This window comes from Apus apus, chromosome 1 (assembly GCF_020740795.1).
Source record: "Apus apus isolate bApuApu2 chromosome 1, bApuApu2.pri.cur, whole genome shotgun sequence".
NCBI lineage: Eukaryota > Metazoa > Chordata > Aves > Apodiformes > Apodidae > Apus > Apus apus.
Window position 1 is genome coordinate 114,605,168 of NC_067282.1, and position 22,316 is coordinate 114,627,483.

Here is a 22,316-nt window from a genome sequence, read left to right on the forward strand (position 1 = left end):
TTAAAGGTAGGGCAGCAGCTCTAGAGAGTGCACATGAAAGAACAATAGGATTATTTTTGAAGTGTGGCAGGTACAAAGTTGAAATTAGGAATAAAAACTGAAGAATATTAAAATTACATTCTGTTAATATATTACTCTTTGGTAATCTTTACCATCTTTTTTTTTTGTAATCTATGTAAAGCACTTCCCATACAGTCAGTTTCATACTTCTGTGGCACAGCATCAAGTTACTCAGGTGCCTTCACGCAGACAGAGTCAGACCAGGTGTTGAAATCAGCAGTAATTGTGCACACTGAGCTTCTCAGGTACCTACAGAGCATCACACCTCCTGTGCCACATCAGCTGCACTGCCTGCTTCTAATCCTAGGCTGCGGCTGTTCCCCTCTGCCTTCTCCCAAGAATGGTCCTGTTCAAAACCTGACACCACACCCAACACTGGAGCAGCCTACTCTTGAAGGCAAGTGCAATGACTTGCTGCCAGCAGAGAGTTTTACCAGATTGAGTATGCACTAGAATTACACTGATATAAAGTCCCTGAACACACAAGTAAAATCCCCTTACTTTGGAACCAGAGCACACGGAAGTTACGCAAACAGCTATGCCACTGTAAACTATTACTGCCCATTAGCTTGCTTTCTCAGCTCAGCTCCTCTGCAGGAAACTGTTTCAAGTCTCCTGACAGACCTGCTCATGTGAACGCTTCCTAGCCTGCTTCAGTTAGTTTTTTTATATTTCTTCAGCTAATCTAAGACATTTTGACAGAATCAGGTTAGAAAACATTGATATGCGGGGCTCTACAAACAGCAACCAACAAATGACAAGCAGCTATGTGCAAGAAACCTCTTTTGTCAGTTCAGATGGATATAAATCCCATCAAAAATCTTATCATCCAAGGAGATTCCAAGAGTTACATATTCACACCACCAGTATAAACTATATTATTAACCTTCCCCCAGGCCACACGAGCCCTTCAACATTCGATTCAAAGTGAATTTTGGAGGCCACACTGGTGAAGTCCCTAAATATTTTAAGGCTAGTAAGAACTACCCTCTTCTGAAACCTGGTTCAAGTTCTTTCAAGTCTCTTGCACTGCTTCAGCTTAAAAAAAAAATTAGGTACAAAAATAGGAAAGCAGTAAAAGAAGAGTGGCAGTAGAAAAAAGGGTGGTGTCAAATATGCAAATTATTGTAATTGAATATATAAACCTAAACTTTTTACATTCAAAGAGATAGTGCCTGGAGAAGTCATGTCCATCAGCAGTGTCAAGCAGCATAAAAGGGTGCTACTTTTGAGAAAAACTTTTTGATTAGGAGGAAGACTATTTGTAATATTATATCCAATAGCAGCCTCAAGAGAATTTTACAAAAACGTTTGTTCACATAAAGATTGCATTAACTGGAACTTCAGAACTTCCCCCTCCCCCCTCATGTCTTTTGAGAATGTATCAACAAGGTAGTACCAACAGTATTAATAACCCCTGCATGCAGAAATTGTCATTTTAACAGTTAAACACAGTCACACCACAAGGATTAAACTCTGTTCATAACTTGCCTTATACTCATAGGTACCAACAGTGGAATAAAACCACATTTGCCATATTATACGCACTCTAACATTCCTGCAATAGAAAGGATTAAGGATGGAGTTCTTCTAAAATGCAGAACCTAAATTGCTAAAACCAAGGTACTCCTTACCTTCTCAGTCCAAAAGCTTTAACATACCAGTACACTGAAAAGTGAGTGACAATGAATGTCAGCAAGTAGATTTCAGATTTCCTTTGGCCTCTTAGACTATGCCTGCCTCTTATATCTGAAAGAGGATTCCTCCTAACTATGCCTTTCTGCAAATCTGGGTGGAATGTCTTGAGCTTCACATCACAGGTAAGAGTTCTAATGGAAAATTTCTGAACTGGGAAGGATTACAGAATGAATAAGGTAGTAGTCTATGAGCATTGCATCCTGTTTTTTCCAGTGCTTTTGAAATCTGTGTCTTGACAAAGCAGTTTCTGAAGGCCAGAGTTCTGAGTTATGGATGAAGTTTTCATGACAATCAAGGCAAGAATTGTATTTCAATTAATTTCCACTGAACACGTTGTCAGATTTCTTGGAACTCAGTCCTCACTGAATTCCTATTTGCAGAACTAAAGCATTTAAAACTGTGTAAAAGAGACCTCCTTTAAGTCTGTAAACATAAACCAAATTATGCAGAAAGTTGCCATTTCCCTGTACTGTCTGCTTCTACCTCTCATTATACGTACATTTAGCAATCTCAAAAATACTAATCATACACAAACGAGACATTTTAAACAGTCAAAATCACAAGTTTACACAGCAACAACCGTGAACTTTATTAACAAAAGAAGTGTTTGCCAGTTAAGCTGCCATCACTTTATTGACTTCTCTTCTTCTTGTAGAAAAGCAGTTCTTTCATAATGGCTCTGCAAATCATCTATTGCCAGGTAAATGTCGAATCACTGGCAGTATATGCTCTCCTTGGAACTCTGGCAGCATTACCATGGAAAGAGCTATATACACCTTTGCAAAATGCAAAGTAGGCAACACATCTTTCATTCAAGCAACAAAGTCTTCCTTGAGGCAGATGTCATGCTACACAAACAGCAAAACCACCTTTACATTAAGCTATCTTTTTATAATGACAGTTCCACAAAATGAAGTGCGATGTGTGAGGAGAAATATCCGTAAGATACCAGTTATGCATTCTCTTCATGTAACTGTGTAGCCAAGTCTTATTTCTCAGGCCAGAGAGGTTGAGTTAAAATAAAACACAGCATGATGATCTGTCTCCATGAAAATGCCCTGTTGCTAATGCATCTGCTTTTGCTTTCTTTCCTCTTTAATAGTCCTATGCAGTCCTATGCATTAGAAGTCAGAACAAGGCTTCCTCATTCGCCTGGAGTAAGTGTTATATTCAGTCCTCTAAGCAACTCACAATGAAGTCTATATACATCTCTGAAAAGAAGTCCTCCAGTCCTAAGTAATCCAACCATCACAGAAGATATTTCCCTGTTTCTTCAACTCCAGAAGCTGACTTCTTTTTCATCTTCGTATTCCAGCCACGTGGCAAAATAATATTGTCATGGACTACGTACAGCAGGATTTAATCTTTATTAGTAAACTTCAGTAGATTGCCCGAGGATTTTTAGTACTGTAGTAGGCTTCACATGCAGCTACATAAGCAGATTCTGGGAAGAAATCATCATGGTATTCTGCTAAAAACCTGAGAAGAAAGCACACCAAAGAAAAGAACCGAACATGAAACATTTAAGATAAAAGCTATTTTCAAACCATTTTTTAAGCTCAGCAAAATCACAGCCTAGAAATTAAAAATCATTACCCTTTGAAATATGGCATACAAAAGTCTTGCCCTATTTTTACAAATTTGACATAGTGAGAAACAGCCTTCTCCTCTCGTTCTCAAACCCAAATAGCGCTAAAACATTTGCTCAAGCTCAATGAAAAAAAGAAGTCCAAAAGTTGAAACTACACTCAGAAAAGAATGTAAAGAACTTTCACAGAAAAAAAGATAAATCTTTCTGCAACTTTCAGTCACCTGCTCAGCACCTAGTTTTCATTTATGTCAAAACCAAGATTTTCAGTTAGCACTGTATCAGTATTCTATACACATGCCCAGTAACCATTAAGTCAAACTGTATGGCTCTTAAAGACAGATACACATCCTCTGCAAATCCAGTTCACTTTGTTTGGTTTAGGACTAAAATTGAATTTAACCAGTGCTGCTGCTAACACCAGTAACAAACAGTCAAAATTACTACAATCATTTTGCTCTTTCTTTTGTATTCAAAGATACCAGGTATTCAAATGGGAGCAAAAAGGAAAAGAGTTTTTAAACCCTGAAGTAAATAATCAAGTTGTACTTCAGAAAGAAGCACAGACATTCAAAAATCCCTGGATATCAAAGATCAGCATCAATACATATAGCAAAATGTTAGCTACAGGTTCTCTGAGTTAAAGCAGGAAGCAATGGCAACAAGAAACGATGTCATTTGCAGATTCAGTTTCTCTCAAGAACCACTGGATAGGTAGATGACCACAGTATTGGAAGCTAAAAAAAAAAATAGAAGTTTTACATAACAAATACTACAGACATAGAAAGTCTTGAGTGAAAAAAAAGTACAGGTGAATGCCATTAAACCCAGTGCTTCTCCAGACTTGCTCGTGGCTATACTGCTGAACTAGGCCTGTTTTTTGATCTTTAGAAAGCAATAGTTTTATGCTTGGTCTTGCTATGCTCAGTGTCTTTTCCAAACTGAACAATTCAATGATAGCACCTAAGAATACTGACAAGATTCTCTACATAAGGCAATCTAAATTTAGTCAGGACTATATGAATCACTGGGAGTGTAAACAGAAAGGCTACATTGCAAAATCACAGGTAAATGAAAAACAGTTGATTTTCCCCACACTTTACTCTAGGAAAACTACTATAAATGAGTACTGAAATTAAAGCAACTTAGATGCTAATAAAATAACTGAGTCGTCAACTGCTATGACCTGTGACTGTGGTTTGCTACAAGTCACTTTCTGGGATGTGTGGGGATGGTATGAAGTGGGTGTGATTAAGGCCTACAACTTAAAGAGACTTGAATCAAACTTCTAACATACTTAGATTGCACAAGGTGAAAATGAGCCACAAATGGAATTAATAATTTTTCATTAACACACATTAATGACTCCAAGAGATAAACAGTAAGTACAAACTACAAGGGCTGACCAAATTCTCAGTGTCACTGGCTAACACTCCATAAAACACAGTACCAAGTGCTAGATCATATGAGGCAGTATGCTTTAAAAGAACACCAACAAAGCAAAGGAGTCTGTAGAGGACATCGGGTAGCTGATGGTTCCAAGAATTTTAAGGGCAACTAACGGGAAGCAGGTTCATTTTCTCTTTCAAATTTCCTGACTCTTGTTTAAGATCAGTCATAAATGCCAGTTCAGTGCAAGCTAACGTGACAACTGTTAAATACAAGACATTTTAGCTGAGATGCTTGTGTCACAGCTACAGTTCCAACAAAAACAAACAATAAAACAGGCAGAATGCATGCAGCCAAACGTACATCTCTCTGTTCTTAATGTAACAGTTGTGAAAAGCAAAATAGCCCAGAGTTAGCAAGAACAAATTCCTTTCTGCAGAGAAGTGGGAGGAAACAAGCAAAAGAACACGAGGTCAGCTTCTTCCCCAATCCTTTGTATATCTGTATACAAAGAGCAGTGGCACTTCTAAAGCTGCTTTCTATTCAAACTACATCGCTGTGTACAAAGCTGTCACAGAAATATTAAGTCTCATAAGACTCATAGCTACTGGATATTTCACTAATGCTTTCCACTTGGAAAAGCTGAAATAGCACAAAAAATCAATTCCATGAGCCAAGATTTAAAGAGGGAGCTGTACTTAGCAAGCAGAGGCAATGTTCAGCTATAGATCAGAAAGCACGTTATTATTTAGCTATTCAGAAATTGTTTCATTACTTTTAACTTCAAAATCTGATAAATTCAGTCACATATTGCACTATTGCCTTTTTCATTTTTATCATTTTTGCAGAGTTCATATGTGTAGACATACACAGAGAAACTGCTTACAAGTAACTGAGTGTGGAGATGCAGAGTCCACACAAACATCCCTTTTCTCTCCTCATGAGCATCCACAAAAAGGATACTTATGCTTTACACTTCTGTTCAGAACACAGTCACCAGGGCACAATACAGCTTTTTTTCTCTCTCCCACAGGTTCCTAGAAGACACTTTAGAAAGGACTAGAGGGGATGCAGACAAGGGAAAGACACAAGAATTAACATGAGCTTTAAGAGCATCATCCTCATCTTGGCAGTGTCAACCCAACCTATTCCCTAAACAGTCTGTGCATGAAGAACAACACTCTTCTAAACATCAGCTAACATCACATGAAGAAACTCAAGGATAGCACGAAAAGTGAAAATTACAAAGAAAGAAAAACCTTAATAATTTTAAGGACAGTTTCAGCCATAAAGATAAAAGAGTAGAGGATTAAAAAGTTTCCAGGAAGGTGACACCTTACACACTTTTGCTACAGCTCTGAGTTCTAGAAGGTAAGCAGATGAGTGTGTCAGCTAGATGCTGTTTGAAAGGCAACTGCAATGAGCCACAAATTCAAAAAGAATTTTCTTAAAGCACATAATGGGTCCTAACTCTGTGAGTCACCTCATCAAAAGAAGTGTCATTTACAGATTAAGCCTCTATTTCCTCTCCAAAACCACTACTAAATTGCAGGATTTGAAAACTAAAAGATTTAGTTTCACAGAAAAGCATATGCCACCACCTGACCCTCGCCTCCTCCAGCTGATAGGCGTATCTCCATCAGAAGGCAGTTCAGGACAAAAGCTTGCCATAGCTCATCATAACCCCAATGCAGGTAACAGAGCAAGTCAAGTGAAAAGTTTCAGATGTTTATTCAGACATCCAGTGTCTCAGGAACCATGTCAAGAGAAACAACAGGCTTGTTTTGTTGACTGGACTCTTGTCACTCAACCACATCCAGAAACACAGATCATCTTCCTTGGCCTTTAAAGGACAAGTGCAGAGAACTCTCAAGATGCCAAGCGTGACATTACAGGTAATCAGACTTAGTAAATAAAAGCAGTAACTTCTAGTAGACCTTTAGGGAAAAAAGTCCTACAAGACAAGAGCCCTCAGCCGGTCTTGAGGATGAAGACCCATTTTGGCAAGGCCAACATATATCCCAGAATAAATTCCTAGAGCCGCCCTTTAAAAAAAGCTACCATAACACTTAGAATATTTTGGGCAACCTCCCACTTCAGATCCATGACCAAACCTCTGCTATCATGATCAGGAATACACTCCTCATTCAAATACAGATGCACCTGATGATTTGGTAAGCAGAAGGAAGGAAGCAATCCAAGCAGTGCAATTTCAGAATTTATTTTAGGCAAAGCAATCAAACCTTAGTCAAGAACAGTAAGCACACAAGGGCAAATTCTGCAGTCGAACCAGACAACAAAAGCATACGGAAAAGAAGAACCTGCACAATACCAGGTACTCATTGGCTAACAAACTTTCAATATGAAGGTGCCTAAAGTCTGAGAGGATCCAAAATGGCAGTTACCTTTCTAACGACTCAATGAATAAAAATGCACTAAAATAAGGCATATACATTCACTGTGCAAGCAGAACTCCTTAATTTCAAAGTGCTTCAAAGCTTAAAAAAAAAAATATGAAAGTTCCTTTATCTTTTTGAGACCAAAATTGAGAGGCATGTAGAAAAGCCCTAATCAATCTAAGAAACAGTAGCAGAATTGCATTCTTTGTGACCTTTCAAAAACTGATTTTTAATCGGTAGCCATCTTGCAACTTCACTAAGTCACAAGGAGCAGGAACTCAGTCACAAGCAACTTCACCTAAACAAAGATTTTTTTTCTATTCCATTCACCATGTGCAATGTTTCATTTTTTCATTCTCAGCCACTAACCTCTCATTAATTGCACATTAGCACAGACTAGTGGACATAAGTCACTACTGCACTTCCATAGAATAAAATTATTATACTCAAAAAACATTGTGCCATCAAAATCAGAGACCTGTTAATTCCCCAAGGCTACTTCAAACAACTTTATTATCACAACTTTCCAATTTGGTCACATTATGATTTGGCTTCCTTCTCATAAAACACTCAATGGTATTAGAGTACTTTTCTAGCCTCAAAGCAGTGGGGCACAGATAGAAGCAGGTTGTAAAAAATAAGGAAAAAATGAGATCTAAAATGAAAGAGAGAACTTACAGGATATACTGAGTTTGTAATACCAGTGCTGTTTCATTTTTTAAAAAGTTTAAAAAACCTTTGACCATTAAGATTTTAGTTCTCTGAAATACTTCATACTGGCCGCATTTGGAAACATGTATTAGAAATTTTAGAAGCATTATTTTAGAAATATTTAATAATTTACTCATTGTTCTGTATTTCATGAAGTCAAAATACCTATGGCTTTCTGAAGTGCTGTACCATTTTGCTTTTTTTTTCTAAAATACAAATTACCACCTCAGTGAAGATGGGTCCTGCTATTCTAAAAAAAGACATGTGACACTCTCCTAATTTTTATGTATTTCCTATTGGTCAACAGTCCTGAGAAACGACCTCTCAGATGGCTAAACTGTTTTCTGAGTCAAGGCTGTGTTCACAACAATGGAAACAGCAAACCAAAAACTGGCACCTTTTGGCTTACCACTTCTAATCACTTAACCTTAGCCTCTGGAGGCATGCTATGCACCTCATGATACAGAAAACTCATAAAATACAGAACATACAGCATTTTACTAACAATTCAGCTGAAATAATGCAATTGGTTAAAAGTCAATTCTCTATCTCAAAATCTATTAACAGGAAGGAAAATCTAATCAGGGGTCTTCTGCTAGTAAGATTACCAGCCAGCAGGCACCAGTTAATATGTTAGTTTCCACTGCTTGTTCCTGAAGACTAAACTCAAACTGTAAGTGAAGTTCATCAAAGCCAACTGGTGAGTTTGTCACTAATGTCCATTTCAGACTGTTACTGTTCTGCAAGTATTAAAGAGCTAAATAATTTGAAGTGAAGACTAATTTGAGAAACTGATTTTCTTTACTTCTGCAAATTCTGTCATGGAGAAATCAACTTTCCTGTTCTCAATGAAGAAATTTTCATTATACACACTTGTAGCAAGCTGCACTAAGCACACAGGGTACAGCATATACTTAGCATGAAACACAAAAAGATGTATTTCACACACCTCTTAAAAATACATGTTGTCTGGGAAGCTGAGATCAATCTTCTCTAGCAGCCATCTGAGGACATGGGTGGAATATATTACCCATGTAGCGTCTCAAACTGAATTTAATTCATCTATCAAGTACTGAGCAAATGCAATAAAACAGTTTTCTAGACAAAATGTTATATTAAATAAGTCTCAATTCCTCAGCTCACATGAGATTGATAGTACAAATGTTAAATGAAACTGTAAATTCTAGCCATAAAATCATAATAGAAAATTAAATCAGTATGTAAGTCAGAACTAAATCAGTTGTGTACCACGTGAAAGTTTAATTCAAAATACATAAACTACTAATGCTTGGACTACTCTACCTAGAATTCAAAGAAGACTCAGAAAGAGTTTTATTAATGCGAACAGACAGGTTCAGTCCTTTGTCTGTAATTAGAAAAACAAAGAAAAAGAGAGTACTTCAGAGCTTGCCACTTAAATGCAATTTACTGAAAAAAATTAGGCAGTCTTAAGTAAGCTGGCTGCTATCCTCTAATGCATTCAGACTGCATAGGACATATCTTTTAAAAGGTAAACCAATACATGTCCATTAATCCTTTCATTCCCAAAACAGAAAAGACAGAATGTGAAAATTGAAGAACTAGTACAAGATGTCATCTCAGCCTCAAGTTTTCTCTTGTGATAGAAACAGATAATGCAGAAGTATTTCTGTGGCAGAAATCAAGTCTGAACAAGTTTCTAGGAAATGTAATGCTTTCACCACTTTCAATGACATATAGGACAAAGACAACCAAATGAAAGATATCCTCAAGTCCCATGAATACATGTTGAGATAAAATAAAATAAAATGAAAACAAACCGCAGAATTTCCATTGGTTTCTGTATTTCTTATTTGAACACACAGTAGGATATCTGGTAAGGAAACTAGCCTAAGAAAAATATTTGTGACAAAGCTACGTAAGATCAAATGCTTCCTACAGCAATAACTTTAGCCTGGAAGCTTTCTCAGGAAGGCTCTCAATTCAGTTCTAACGGAACCACGGAAATAATTATTTCAGCACAGAACAGAATCAGTAAAATAAACATGACACTGGCTTAGAAAACACTTTAAAAAACACATAGCCCTCAAACATTTTGTTGCACCAGATATACAATATCCATACTATGCTTGCCCTGGGGGACTCATTTTGGTTTAGTTGTAATCTGGTCTTGAGGACTGAATGTTCCCTAGTACTGAAGCACATTTCCGGTCAAGTGTTTTCTAAAAGAAATCCAGTTTGTGTACTCAGAGCACTCTGCAACACAACACAAGGCATGGTTAAGTAGGAACTACTGAGATATTTGCTTCAAAAGCACAGTTCTGACCTAAAAATGCTGATGTAGAAACAACATCTATTTTTTCTTCTTTATTTCTATTTATAGATGTCTACACATTTCAAGAAGATGGTCAGATGGACAAATAAGACATATGGATATTCCTTCTACAATTTCCCATCTAATCACCTCCCTACTTGTACGGGAGGTAAGGGACATTTCCTCCTTCCCTCTATTGCACTCCACCACAGTTCATCCATAGAACAAGTATGAAGATACTGCATTTGAGATGCTGAAAAGACCTGCACTGATCAAAGAAGAATCTGAAAGAATCTGAACACGAGGTCAAATAAACTGATTTGATCCACAGTGAGATAAGTACCCTAAATAATATCCACTCCAAGCAAAACCAGCTTTCCAACAATAAGCACTAATGCTGTCCTGTTTAACTTAAAGGTATTTTGAACACTAATAAAGATCTGACAAAAGATACCTAAAAGGGAATCAGTAAAACTTAAAAATTAAACACTTCAAGAGAAATATTTTGCATCAAGTAAACTTAGGACATTTGAGACACTTTTTCTTTTCAATAAGCTATCAAAGTAAAGCATATCAAAGCCTTCACCTCCCTCATCTCTAACAGGACTTGTGATATGTTAGAGCCACGTTATGTTACTTTTCAGTATATGGCTACTTCAAAGTCTTTGACCAAAATTAAGTTAGGACTTGGACATTTGTTCCAGATATTTACGATTTACAACACTTTCTTTGGTAAGCTTTCCTTGGTAAATCTATTTTCCACTCTATTGATGCTGCACAATACAACGCCACACTAGGTATCTAACTACCACTACAATGTCATACAGAGATATTAACTGGAGTACTTGACAAACAAACCTGATTGTGATGCAGGTATGACCATACTGACTCCAGCCATAGAGCTAACATGGTCAGAAAGAGTTTGGACTCCTCTACATGCCACTGCATTGCATGAGAGAGAAACCTTTCTGTTTAAAGCTCACTTAGGACAGACTTTTCTTTAAAAAAAACCTACTATAATTAAAAGCCTGTTTTAGACCACAAGTTTCTCCTCCTGCTAATATTGATAAAATAACAAAGCTCCCAGGTTATTCTTTCAAAAATAACAGTGTAGTTTGTATTTTTTCATAAAACATACTTCTTAACAAACTCAGACTTGTCAAGCTATACATCCTCGTAAATAAATTTTTATACTTCAGTTCTCTAGTCCTGTGCTTATCAAAACTTCAAGTAGGAACTCCAGGTTCCCTTCAATTTGAATTACAAAATAAAAAATCTTATATTCATATTTATTAAAGTTATTATATCTTAATTTTTTTCATATTCCTGTAGTTGAATGGAACGTGAACATCTTATTTCAAAAGCCCTTTTTCATTTCAAGACCCTTAGATCTATGTAGCAATGCAAACAGTGCTGTGATACATAGTGTCACATTACCTCAGAAACATTTCAAAGTGTTTCACTAAAGCCTTCAGGTTTTTGTCAGGAAAGCACATCTTCCCCAGTATTTCTGGTAGCTTCACTGTAAGTAAGAGAAATTATGTTTACACATGTTCTCTTAAAAGCACCTTGTAACTATTTTTATCCACTATACAGAAAACAATATAAAAATTTCTTCCCCCTGCAGCATCTGCTTTTCTCTGTAGGTTATTCAGTAATCTTTTTAAAACCTTACTAAAGAGAAACATGCAGAAAGTGAATGCTACATGGTTTAAAGATGTTTGGTAGCACATTGGAAGTAATGCTTGTTTACTTTCATTAAATAAAGGCTTACACAGCCAGTAAGAGCAAGTATATCAGCAGACTAAGAGTTTTAAACAGATTAAAATGTCCACTGATCCACAAATAAAACTTAATATGATAAAGAAGACAGAAAATCACACAGAAAAAACTAAGCAAAACCAAACCCAAACAAAGCAATTTTGATTCAGCATAGAGTTTTGCATCAATTTACCAAACATCCGTAGCAAATGCTGAGATCCATAGATATAGGAGGGAGGTGGTGGTTGATCACTTGGTGGATAATTCTCTGGCATCAATTTCCAGGACAAAACCTAAGACATTACAATGTTGGTTATGAAATCTTTATAGCACCATAAATAATTTAGTCTGTGCAGAACTTCAAATTAAAAAATTAAATAAGTAACACAAACAAAACCTTTTCCACATAGCCCTACTCTGAGGTCAACAAAACCTTTAATCATTGAATCTAGGACAGGAAGACAAAAATCCATTACCTCATTCAATTCATTGTTTCTTCTACCTTCAAAGCCAGTAAAAACCGCACTCCCCTCTTTGCTAGGAGTCAAAGTTATAGGTGAAGATGATCCACTATGGACAGGAGTTTCTTCAGAAGGGAAGGAAAAATAAAACAAAATAAATAAATTTTATCTGCTTTAAGGCACTGTAAGCCATTAAACATAACTAAGGCTGCTGCTAAAATGTTTTATGTCTTAAACATTGGAATGCTGTCCTAAAGCAGGCTCAGAGAAAAGCATCTCCTTGAATTCTGTTGAGAAACACCATACCAAAGTACTGAGAATATTGTTTTGTGTTTCTCCCTTTGGTATCAGTTTCAGAGATAAATAATCGATACAAAAAGTAATTAGTTTATACTTCCATCATTCTGTTCACAGCCCAGATGACATTAAATTAAAAGATCAAGACCTAAAATCTTGTTTGGAGTAATTTAAAGAGCAAAACCTACTTTTCTCCAGGTGCAAGAAGAGCTTTGGCATGGAAGCTGGGGTCTCCAGATGCCGCCGTTTAGGCTGCGGGGAAGCGCTGCTTTCCGACAACCTGTCGCAGTTGGAGCTGTGGCGCGTCGAACGCCTCAGCGACTGCAGGATCTCAGGCTCGGCCTTCCGTCTCTTTGGCGTGGCGGGCTCTCCTGTGGTAGGCTGGCTGTCAGTTGACTGAGGCGTTGGGGGATTCAACAGAGGAGGACTTGGGGAAAGCTCCTCCTGATTTCTAGGGAACAAAGGCAGCTTTAGGGAAATGAAGAGATCAAGACTCTTCCACCAGAAGAGATCCTTCTAGTTTCACAGGTATTGTTAAATACTCATTCAAATTTAACAGTCTCCTCCCAGTAACTATCAAAGCGATGAGGCCTCCCTTTAAATACTATTTTCCAGAAGCATATTTATTTTCAAATTTAAAAGTTAATTAACAACAATTTACGTTTCAACGTAACCTTTTTTTCCCCTCAAGTTGCAGCCTAACTCTGCACCTGTCAGTACAAACCCCTTTTGAAGTTAACTAGATACCAATTCAGAACCTGAATTCAGGCAAGTAAGTCACAGAAATGTTCAACATTTTTATCAAGACAATTTTTAAGTCAAAGTCTGTGAGAAATCATCCTATTGTGAACACACAACCACATTCTATTGCATTTTTCTCATGAGATAAACAGTATTAGACTCTGTACAGCCAACCCACCTGTTAGTATTTGTTGAGTTTTCTTTGATGGGAAGAAAGAATTTTGATGAAGTCACCTTCTTAAATTGAGCTTGTTCATAAGGATAGAGCAAAATTAATGGAAGTGTGAAGTCAAAGGTTATCCTCAGCCCATCCACCATCTCTTTGCATAGCTCAACACTACAGGGGAAAAAGAAGGATTATTAATTTCAAAGTTCATGTCAAAATTTTCCGGTGTAATTGTAGGAAATTTCGCCTTAATACAGAAGATTAACATCTTAGCTATAATATGCTTGCTGACTTCATCACTAGGTAATGATGAGTGATTAAAGCCCTACTTAAAGAGACAGCGGTTGCTGTTGGTAACTTCAGACAAATACAAATACTAAAAGTCTGCTTCATAAGGTCAAAGAAAATTACACAATTGTTCTGTTGTATTACTATTTACTGGTTTAATAAAATCTACTTTACTGTAAAGAGTATTTCACATAAGAATTATTTTGGTTTTTTCAACTTTACTAGGCTCAAAATGGGCATCTGCCAGAAAAAGTACTAAATAGATTGAATCTCTGTGTAAAACACGTGCAGAATTTGATCTACAGCCGCTAAGACACAATTAAAGCTGTGCTTAAGAGAGATCCTATGAACCAACAAAACCAGGTACAGTTGCATTGCAGATCAGTTTCCAGTGGCCTGCTCTTGGTAGCCAAAGTACTACACTTAGAGGTTACTACGAATTCCAGTTTGGGGCTCATGTAAAAGACTCACTGTGCTAGGTGGTGAGTAAACGTGCTGTTACAAACTAACCAACTTGAGTCCAGCCAACTTCCAACACCTCTCATCTCTACTAAGGCATTAATCTTTAATATCTCAAATGCATTTATGTGTATGTTAACAGAGATTTGATTCTGCCACAATGACCTATGTTAGAAATTCCTTACCTCTCATCACCATTCCACACCATTGGCTGAAACTACTGCCTTTTTAAATTAAACAAAAACACACACTATGTATAAATTGGGTAAGGGGATCACCACACACAGAAATTCTATCACATCCAAGAAGGTCAATTATCTTTTGTGTTAGACCAGTAAGGGCTGAATCTCTCCTACTTAACGGATCACTGAAATTATACTTGCTTTCCTTATTAAAGCATTTTATTTCTTTATTGAGGAAGCCACTTAAACACACACCTTTAAAAATCATAATGTGTGTTCATATTTCTGATGTCTCATTTAAGTTCATGTTTGGGATATTACATTACAAAGAAGGAAAGTACCATTAATCTGTCAAGTAATAAATGACACAAGATAAACCAAGACACTCACATAGACCAAAATATTGCAAGAAATAGCATAATCACACACCATTGGAATAGAAAATGGTAACAGAAGTGAAGAGAATCTTTAATGTATGAGAAAACAAACAAACCCCCCAAAAAACCCACACTGCAAAGACACAGTGTTAACTCACTGTATTCGTAGCATGGTAGAGGAATATAGAGCTCAGCTGACAAAACACCAACTAAGACACAATCAATTTTAATAAACAGAAGTGGTGTTACTAAACACATTGTTTCCCTACATATTGACTCTAGGATTTAAGATGTCAATTAAAAGTTACCTGCACTTGCAGTTGTCTAGCAGTGTTTGTATAAAATGTTTATCCTTTATAAAATTCGAACCTGTTCAGTTTTATTCAATCAGGGAATTCTTGTATCAGACACTCTTAGTGCTCACAAAAACTTACATGATGACAGATGCTTTTGCATAATGACTTCTCAGACTATAGATTATTCTCTCTCTCACTGATAAACAAATTGCCAGTGCTACTGTACTATAGGTATCTGTCAAATATTTTAAGCTCCATAAATAGATATATATCACAGTATAAGCTTCCAGAAATGAACAGCCATGAAAACAGAACACAGAATGCAAGGTCATTCTTCTTGTGTCAACAGTGCTGGACTAAAGATAACTTACTTCTTCTCTGGAGGCACGTAGTGAAGATTCATATTAGCATGGGGAGTCATTTGATGGTGCCGAGATCTTTCATTGGCTGAAAAAGCAGCATTAATAGCAAAATGTTTCACATATGACTCCAGGATGGTTATGATGTTTGTCTGACAAGGAAGCTTCACTAGCTGAAAAAGAAACAAACAAAACCAATAAGTATTCCAAGCTAAAACAGGAGTTTGTAATGTACTAAATAGTTTAACAAGCCTCTACTGCATGAATTTGTTTCATGAGTGATTAAGCTGAACCCTTAAATTGCATTTTTTATCAATCCTTTATAAACATGTGAAAAACAAAAACATGGTCAGGTTTACAAGCTTACTACATTTCCAGCTTTAAAAAATAATCTGCACTCTAAACCAAAACTGAGCACTGAAATGCTATATTCTTAAATATGACAACTCACTGTTTTACCTATAGAGAAGTCTTCTCCTTACATTCTTTTTATTCTTCCTTATACTGTTCAAAAAACTAGTTGTTATACACTAGAACTACTTGTGATGTCCTCCCCAACCCTTCATGCACATTTATTTCATAGTTTACATTTCATACCCGTTTTCTTCTATTAATATAGTAACAGTCTTCCTCAAGTTTCTTTTTCAAAACTTCAGGAATTTCTATGCTTATTGCTCTTTCTTCCATGTCCCTTTTTGTGTGAGTGTCTTGTTCTTCTTTCTATAACAGACCAGTGCAAGGAAAAAAAATATATTGGTTGTGCTTATGAATATTGGTGAAAAAGAACATTAGTAGTCAGGACACAATATATTAACCAAGTTTTGTCCTGCAAAATTAAAATATATATATTAAATATTGACGTGGATAGTAGTAGCTTTACTGTAAGCAATTTAACAACACTGCTTTGTAGTAATACGTGGATTCATTTTTTAAAACTTTTTTTTAAATGAAGAGTTCATTTAAGTATTTAACACAAAGAACAAACAAGATGTTAGGTTTTTGCTGCTTCAGATCACCCACACTGTAGCAGTTAAGATTTCACAGATTTTTTCAGACCAACAGTTTACACTGCACCTTCTTTTCGATAATGTAGGGAAAATAAATGTTTTTTCCTCAAAGTCAGTCTTGTACATTTTAATTTAGAAACCAGAATTGACAAGCCTGTTTCACAGTAAAATATAAATGCCAGAAAGATGCTACTGCTATTAGGATTTGTCCAATATGCATAGACCAGCAAAATCTTACAGCACCCACAAATCTGGACAACCTTAATTTGCTACAATTTCTCCACTTAAGCCTTATGTGTATAAAGATAGGAAAAGAAACAAACGTATTTTTAGATTAATACCAAAGAATTCTACAAGAATATTACATATTCTATAATTTTCAAAAACTCAACCACATTAAGCACCAGGAGTAAGAAAATTATGCTTTGAATTCCAGCTAAATAACCAGCTGTGGCCTATAGATCATCTACTTCCATTTTTTCCAGAGTTTCAAATACATATGTTTACATACGAGGAAGTTAAGGAGCTCACAAACATACCATTTCTGTTCTTTCTTCTATGTCACTTTCTTCACTTTTTATTTCTTCATCTGTTCCTTCATCACTATCATCAGAAGAAGAACTACTTATAGCTGTGTAAAAGAAATTACAAATATTTATCTCACATTATTACATTGCCTAGGTTAAGACCAAACAATTTCAGGCCTCATTGCAAAAAAAGCTCCAACCCAAGACAAAAAAAATACAATAACCAACAACAAAACAAAACAAAAAAAGAATCCAAACAAACAATAAACCCAAAAATAAAAATGACAACTACATTGCTGTATCTATGGAGGATCAATAATTCTCATTGATTTAATCACACAAGTATTATTTACAGCACACTATAAACTTTTAAAATATGTAAGACAAAGAGTTTACAGGAAGTATTCTTGCATCTTCTCTAATTCAAAAACAATCAATTTTAAAAGCTTCCTACATTTCTGAATGCTCAAATCTTTTCAATTTTTACTGGACTTTGGTTCTGAAGAGGGGATTAATGTATTAATCATTCAATCAGAAGGTCTGGGTCTGTGTAGTAACAGCTGCCAGAACATGAGTTAAGCACCAGCCAGTGTTCCTGCTTGTTTTCAAGCTACAAAGAAAAAAAGCTATGAAGTGCAAGAGCTGGCTTGAGAGTGAAATCAGCCAGCCAGCTGACAAGAAACAGACTTTTGTGCCAGGTAGACTGGGTCAAAACAAAATCTTACTGCCCCCTAAAATATGTAGCAACACTAGCAGGGCAAGTGTCTTTTTTTCTAACATGAAACGAAACTGAAAGCTTCTTGCACCTAGTAAATACCACATTAAACAAAGCAGCATTAAGCTCAGAAATCACCAATGAGAAGCTCAAAAAGTGACAGGCATCACACCAGTTATCAAATAATGAAAACAAGCTCACAGTTTTCGCTACTCTCATCATTTTCTTCAGCAGGAAGGCTTTTTAATACGGAGTCAACTCCAGGCAACCTGCAACGTCTCTTCTTTCTTCCCTTTCTTCTCCTACAGAAAACAAAATGGTTTAATGGAACCTGGCTAATATTGTTTTATTTGTTCATCCTAGCTAATTATATTACATGCAAACACATAGGAAACCAATGTTTGAATTATTTTCATTAATTAATACTGAAATAATTTGGACAATGTTTATTTAAGAGTGGATACCTTAATGTCTGTACATTACCTTGTATCTGTATTCTCAAGCAGATCTTCAAGCCATGGCCAAACAATATCACATTATTGCCTTTGGCTGAAACACACTTCAGGTTTTCCTAAGTTACTTTTCAAGTACATTTCTTTGGGAAGATGTAGATCAAATACACAGGCATTTTGCAGCAACAGTTAAGAATAACATAGTTATTAAGTGTTAGTCATTTGAAATGTTGTTTAATAACAATATGTAGGTATCTACCTTAGTATGAGAAGATTTGCTCTCTAGAATGCATTGACTGTACAGAGTAGATATCTACCACCTACAGTATGAGGAGCTTAGAGGCTAAGCTCACTTGTAGACACCTGGAATTATCAGTTTGAATCTGAAAATGAATCTCTCATTCATTTTGAGATCAAAAGGATTTCTTACATGCGAGCCACAGCCTTCCGGGCCAATTTACGCTGTAATCTGCGGTTTTCGTCTGTATCGCGAAGAACATGATCTTCAGCTGCCCATCTATCCCAGCTGAGGATAGGTCAAAATAAAATTATTAATGGCTATGAATATCGGCCACTCATGATTACTAATTAATATACTTAAATCTAAAAAGCACTATTTAAAGCAACATCTGAATCACAAGGTTTGCATGGTTTTGTATTCACATGGTTTCAACTCTGGTGTTGCTACCTAAAAATCTCTCAGACCTTGACTTAACATGCAATACTGTTTGTAGCACTGCCACATGCTATATATCACAGAGATCACATCATGTACTAGCCTGATAGCCAAACAATCCAGGTCTAGGTTTAACAAAGTATCAATTCCTTTTATTAATGGAATCCTAGGAGCCACAAGCATTTGAAAAAAATAGATATCCCATTAAGTTTAAACTCATGACTACAAAACTGATGCACTGAAATTCACGGATACAGACCAATGGGTCAACATGAGCAAGTATATTAATGGCATTCAAAACCAAAAACACTACTGAGAACACTGAAGTCCACTGATATTCTGAGCGATGCTTTTCTTTGCAGAATAAAACAGAAGAAACGGAAGAACCGCAACTGTGCGTACAAGTTCTTACCTTCTGTTCCAGCCGTTAAAATGGATCAGATACTCTGGAATCTTTCTGCCTTTCTCATCTTTTCCAACAACAATATCAACGATCTGAAATAAATATTGAATAGCAAGCATTAAACAGCTTGAGACAAAGTCAGCTTTCCAGTACTTAGGGAATTTACGCGCAAATTAAAAATCTAGAAAATTTGTATTTAGGAAATTAATATGAGAAGATATGGATTATATTAAATTGTCAGAAAAACTAGCTTTTTTGTTGAGCACTCTTAAAGTCGGGGACTGATAACCACCTCTGTCCTGTCTTCAAATGTCCCATGCTCTCAAGACAAAGGAAGATGCAAAACAATACAGTATCACAATACAGATATGCAGATATACATCTGGGCTACAAATATTTTCTCCTGGGTGCTATCTCTTCATATTTTCAAAGCAGGAGACAACAGGGTTATAGATAGATAGATAGATAGATAGATAGATAGATAGATAGATAGATAGATAGATAGATAGATAGATAGATAGATAGATAGATAGATAGATAGATAGACCGACCTCAGAAACACTGCTCTCTTGAACACTGAATCTTAGGCACCAAACATTAAAAGGCTTAGTGAATATATGAACCTTTGTCTTTTCCTCTCTCTGACACATGTAAAATGTGTCAGTCTGAAAGGGCCTGCACCTCAAAAAATATTTCAGGTGGTTCATTAAGAAGAGCATCAGGACTAATAATAACAAAGAAATCATCCTGCCTGCACTTTGAACGGCTCTCCATAGACCATACATATCCAGATGTGGCCAGTAGTTAGGCTACAGTAATGTTTTAACTTGGGAGTTCAGAATTTAAGAACTATTGATGGAGTCAAGGGCAGTTATGCTTGAGTTTGGGGTATTTGAAAGAAAAGGCACTATTATTTTTTGCACTCAAGTTACCTCTAGGGTTGGCAATTAAAGCTGCTGGGGGGTACTCAGAACACAGGAAAACACGTACAAACAAAAAATCAGCCCAAAATATTAGAAGGCAGAGGTCCTGATTAGAAACGTTTGAAAAACAAGATCTACACAACTAGCAAAACTGCAGCAAAAAGTATGAATGTAGTCAGGAATCTAGTTGCAATACCGCCTTTTTTACCCCTCACGAAACAAAACAAAGAACTCCCAGTGCAATTTAGGTACAGACGACTTAGGACTGAAAAATTATTTCGTATCCCACTGATACCCCCAGCAATACTACAACTATACTTCCATAAATTTCTACAATTACTATCACTGTTCTTAAGGCCAAGCTCAACTGAATCAGCCAGCTTTTATTGCAACACTTATGGTCCATCACTCAGTGCTTACTATCATCTTTCTGTACACTCTCCTGTACCATCGGTACCTTTTACACCCTCCTGAAGGACAGAAGGAAGGGCTGTACCGACAGGAAAGCAAGGAGAGGGACCAAATCAAGTTACGCCATCGAAGTGCAGGGATGAAAACAAGATTTCGGAATTACTTCGCAGGCGTTCAGCCGAGAGCAGAAGGCGGGAGCCGAGTCCGACACTTGCAGAGCCCCTGGGCGGCTCCGCTCTCTACCGGAGGCGGCAGCAGGGCGCGGGCGGCCTGGGCCGCGCCGTCCCTTGGGCGGCACTGCCCCCCTGTCCCCCAGCGCCTCCGCACGGCGGGGGGGCTCAGGGGCTCGCACACGGCTGCCGCCCGCACCCCCGCCCGGAGCGGGGCAGAGCGCCAAGCCCCGCCGGGGGGCCGGGACGAGACGCCTGGGTCGCAACGACGGCGACACCAGGAGGAGAGGAGAGGCCCGGCGGGGACGGGCACCACCTCGCTTTGTCTCCCAGCCCCGGTGTCGGGCGAGCAGCTTCCGTCCCGCGGCCTCTTTCCTGCTCCTCCCCCCCCTGCGGGCACGCCACGCGTCCGTACCCCGCAACAAGTGCTGCTAGGGCAGCCACCCCTGCCCGGCCACCCACCCCCTCTGCCCGGCCTGCGCCCCCCGCCCCCCGGCGAGCGTTAACGACGCCAGGGCGGCGGGCCGGGCTCCGCGCTGGCCCCGCCCTCCCGGGCTGCCTGCTGCCCCGCGGCGGGGCGGGGCGGTGCGGGACGGGGAGGGGGGGCCGGGGCCGGCGGGGGGTACGCACCGCATCCCTCCGGTGGGGCGAGGAAGGAGGGAGGGAGGGAGGGCGGGGAGGGTCGCGCGCGGCGGGTCACCTTAGCATCATAGAGCACTTTGGCCTTGGTGGGGTCAGGCTCGAAGCAGAGAACTCTCTCCCCCCGGTGGAACTTAAATTTCATTCCCCGCGAGGTCATTTGTTCATCATGGCGCAAAGGAGCGGAGCCCCGCCCCCACCCCGCGGGGGAGGGGCCGCGCCGGGCCCCGCCCTGCCCGGCCCCCCCCTCCGGCCGAGGCGGGCGGGGAAGAGGCGGGGACCTGCCCGCAGCCGCCGCGGGGAAGCGGCGGTGGGCGGCGGCCGCTGCGGGGCCAGGCGCTCCTCGGCCCGCCCCGCCGCGCGGGGGGGTGCGGTGCGGTGCGGTGCGGTGCGGGGGGCTGGGAGGCGGCGGCGGAGGGGCGGTGGGCAGGGGCACGGCCCTGCGGGGGTGGGGGATCGGCGGTCGGAGAGGGGCGGGGGGAGCCCCGCAGGACCGCCCGGGACTCTCGAGATGGGTATTCACGCAGTGCAACCTGCCGGAAGGGTTAGTTTTCCTTGTGTCCTTTCAGCCTTCCTGTGAGAAAATCAAAGTAGAAATCGATAGGGTGTGTTGGGACTAGAAACTCAGCTACCTAGAGTTTGGATTTATCTTCCCAGCGCTCAGTTTCAAATTATTTTGAGTCTCAAACTGGACGCAGGTAGTGGAAATAATCAGCATTTTTCTTCCTTGTGTACTTACTTTATGCTGACCGATGCTTGGAAGGGACTGGGGTTCAGTCGGGAATGCTGCAGTTTTCCACACATTGTCATTAGATGTTCCCTCAGGCTGTTACACTTTTGATACCAGTTCTACATTTCTGATTTACAT

The 22,316-nt window shown here is 38.7% G+C and overlaps 1 protein-coding gene across 2 annotated transcripts; it reads right to left on the reverse strand.

Moving 5' to 3' along the window:
* Nucleotides 1–2,315: 2,315 nt before the first annotated feature.
* On the reverse strand, nucleotides 2,316–21,658 carry MSL3 (MSL complex subunit 3). 2 transcript variants are annotated; one of them, XM_051630354.1, is made up of 13 exons: nucleotides 21,510–21,658; nucleotides 19,315–19,397; nucleotides 18,657–18,752; nucleotides 17,976–18,076; nucleotides 17,072–17,163; nucleotides 16,123–16,245; nucleotides 15,538–15,698; nucleotides 13,577–13,735; nucleotides 12,846–13,108; nucleotides 12,376–12,485; nucleotides 12,093–12,192; nucleotides 11,576–11,660; nucleotides 2,316–3,237 (listed from the first exon to the last, which is right to left on the reverse strand). In XM_051630354.1, the coding sequence occupies exons 1-13, from the start codon at nucleotides 21,606–21,608 to the stop codon at nucleotides 3,138–3,140; spliced, it is 1,572 nt and encodes a 523-aa protein (XP_051486314.1). In that variant the 5' UTR covers nucleotides 21,609–21,658; the 3' UTR covers nucleotides 2,316–3,137. The 2 variants fall into 2 exon arrangements, with proteins under 2 accessions (XP_051486314.1, XP_051486325.1); XM_051630365.1 differs by lacking the exon at nucleotides 2,316–3,237 and adding an exon at nucleotides 3,256–4,083.
* Nucleotides 21,659–22,316: the final 658 nt, after the last annotated feature.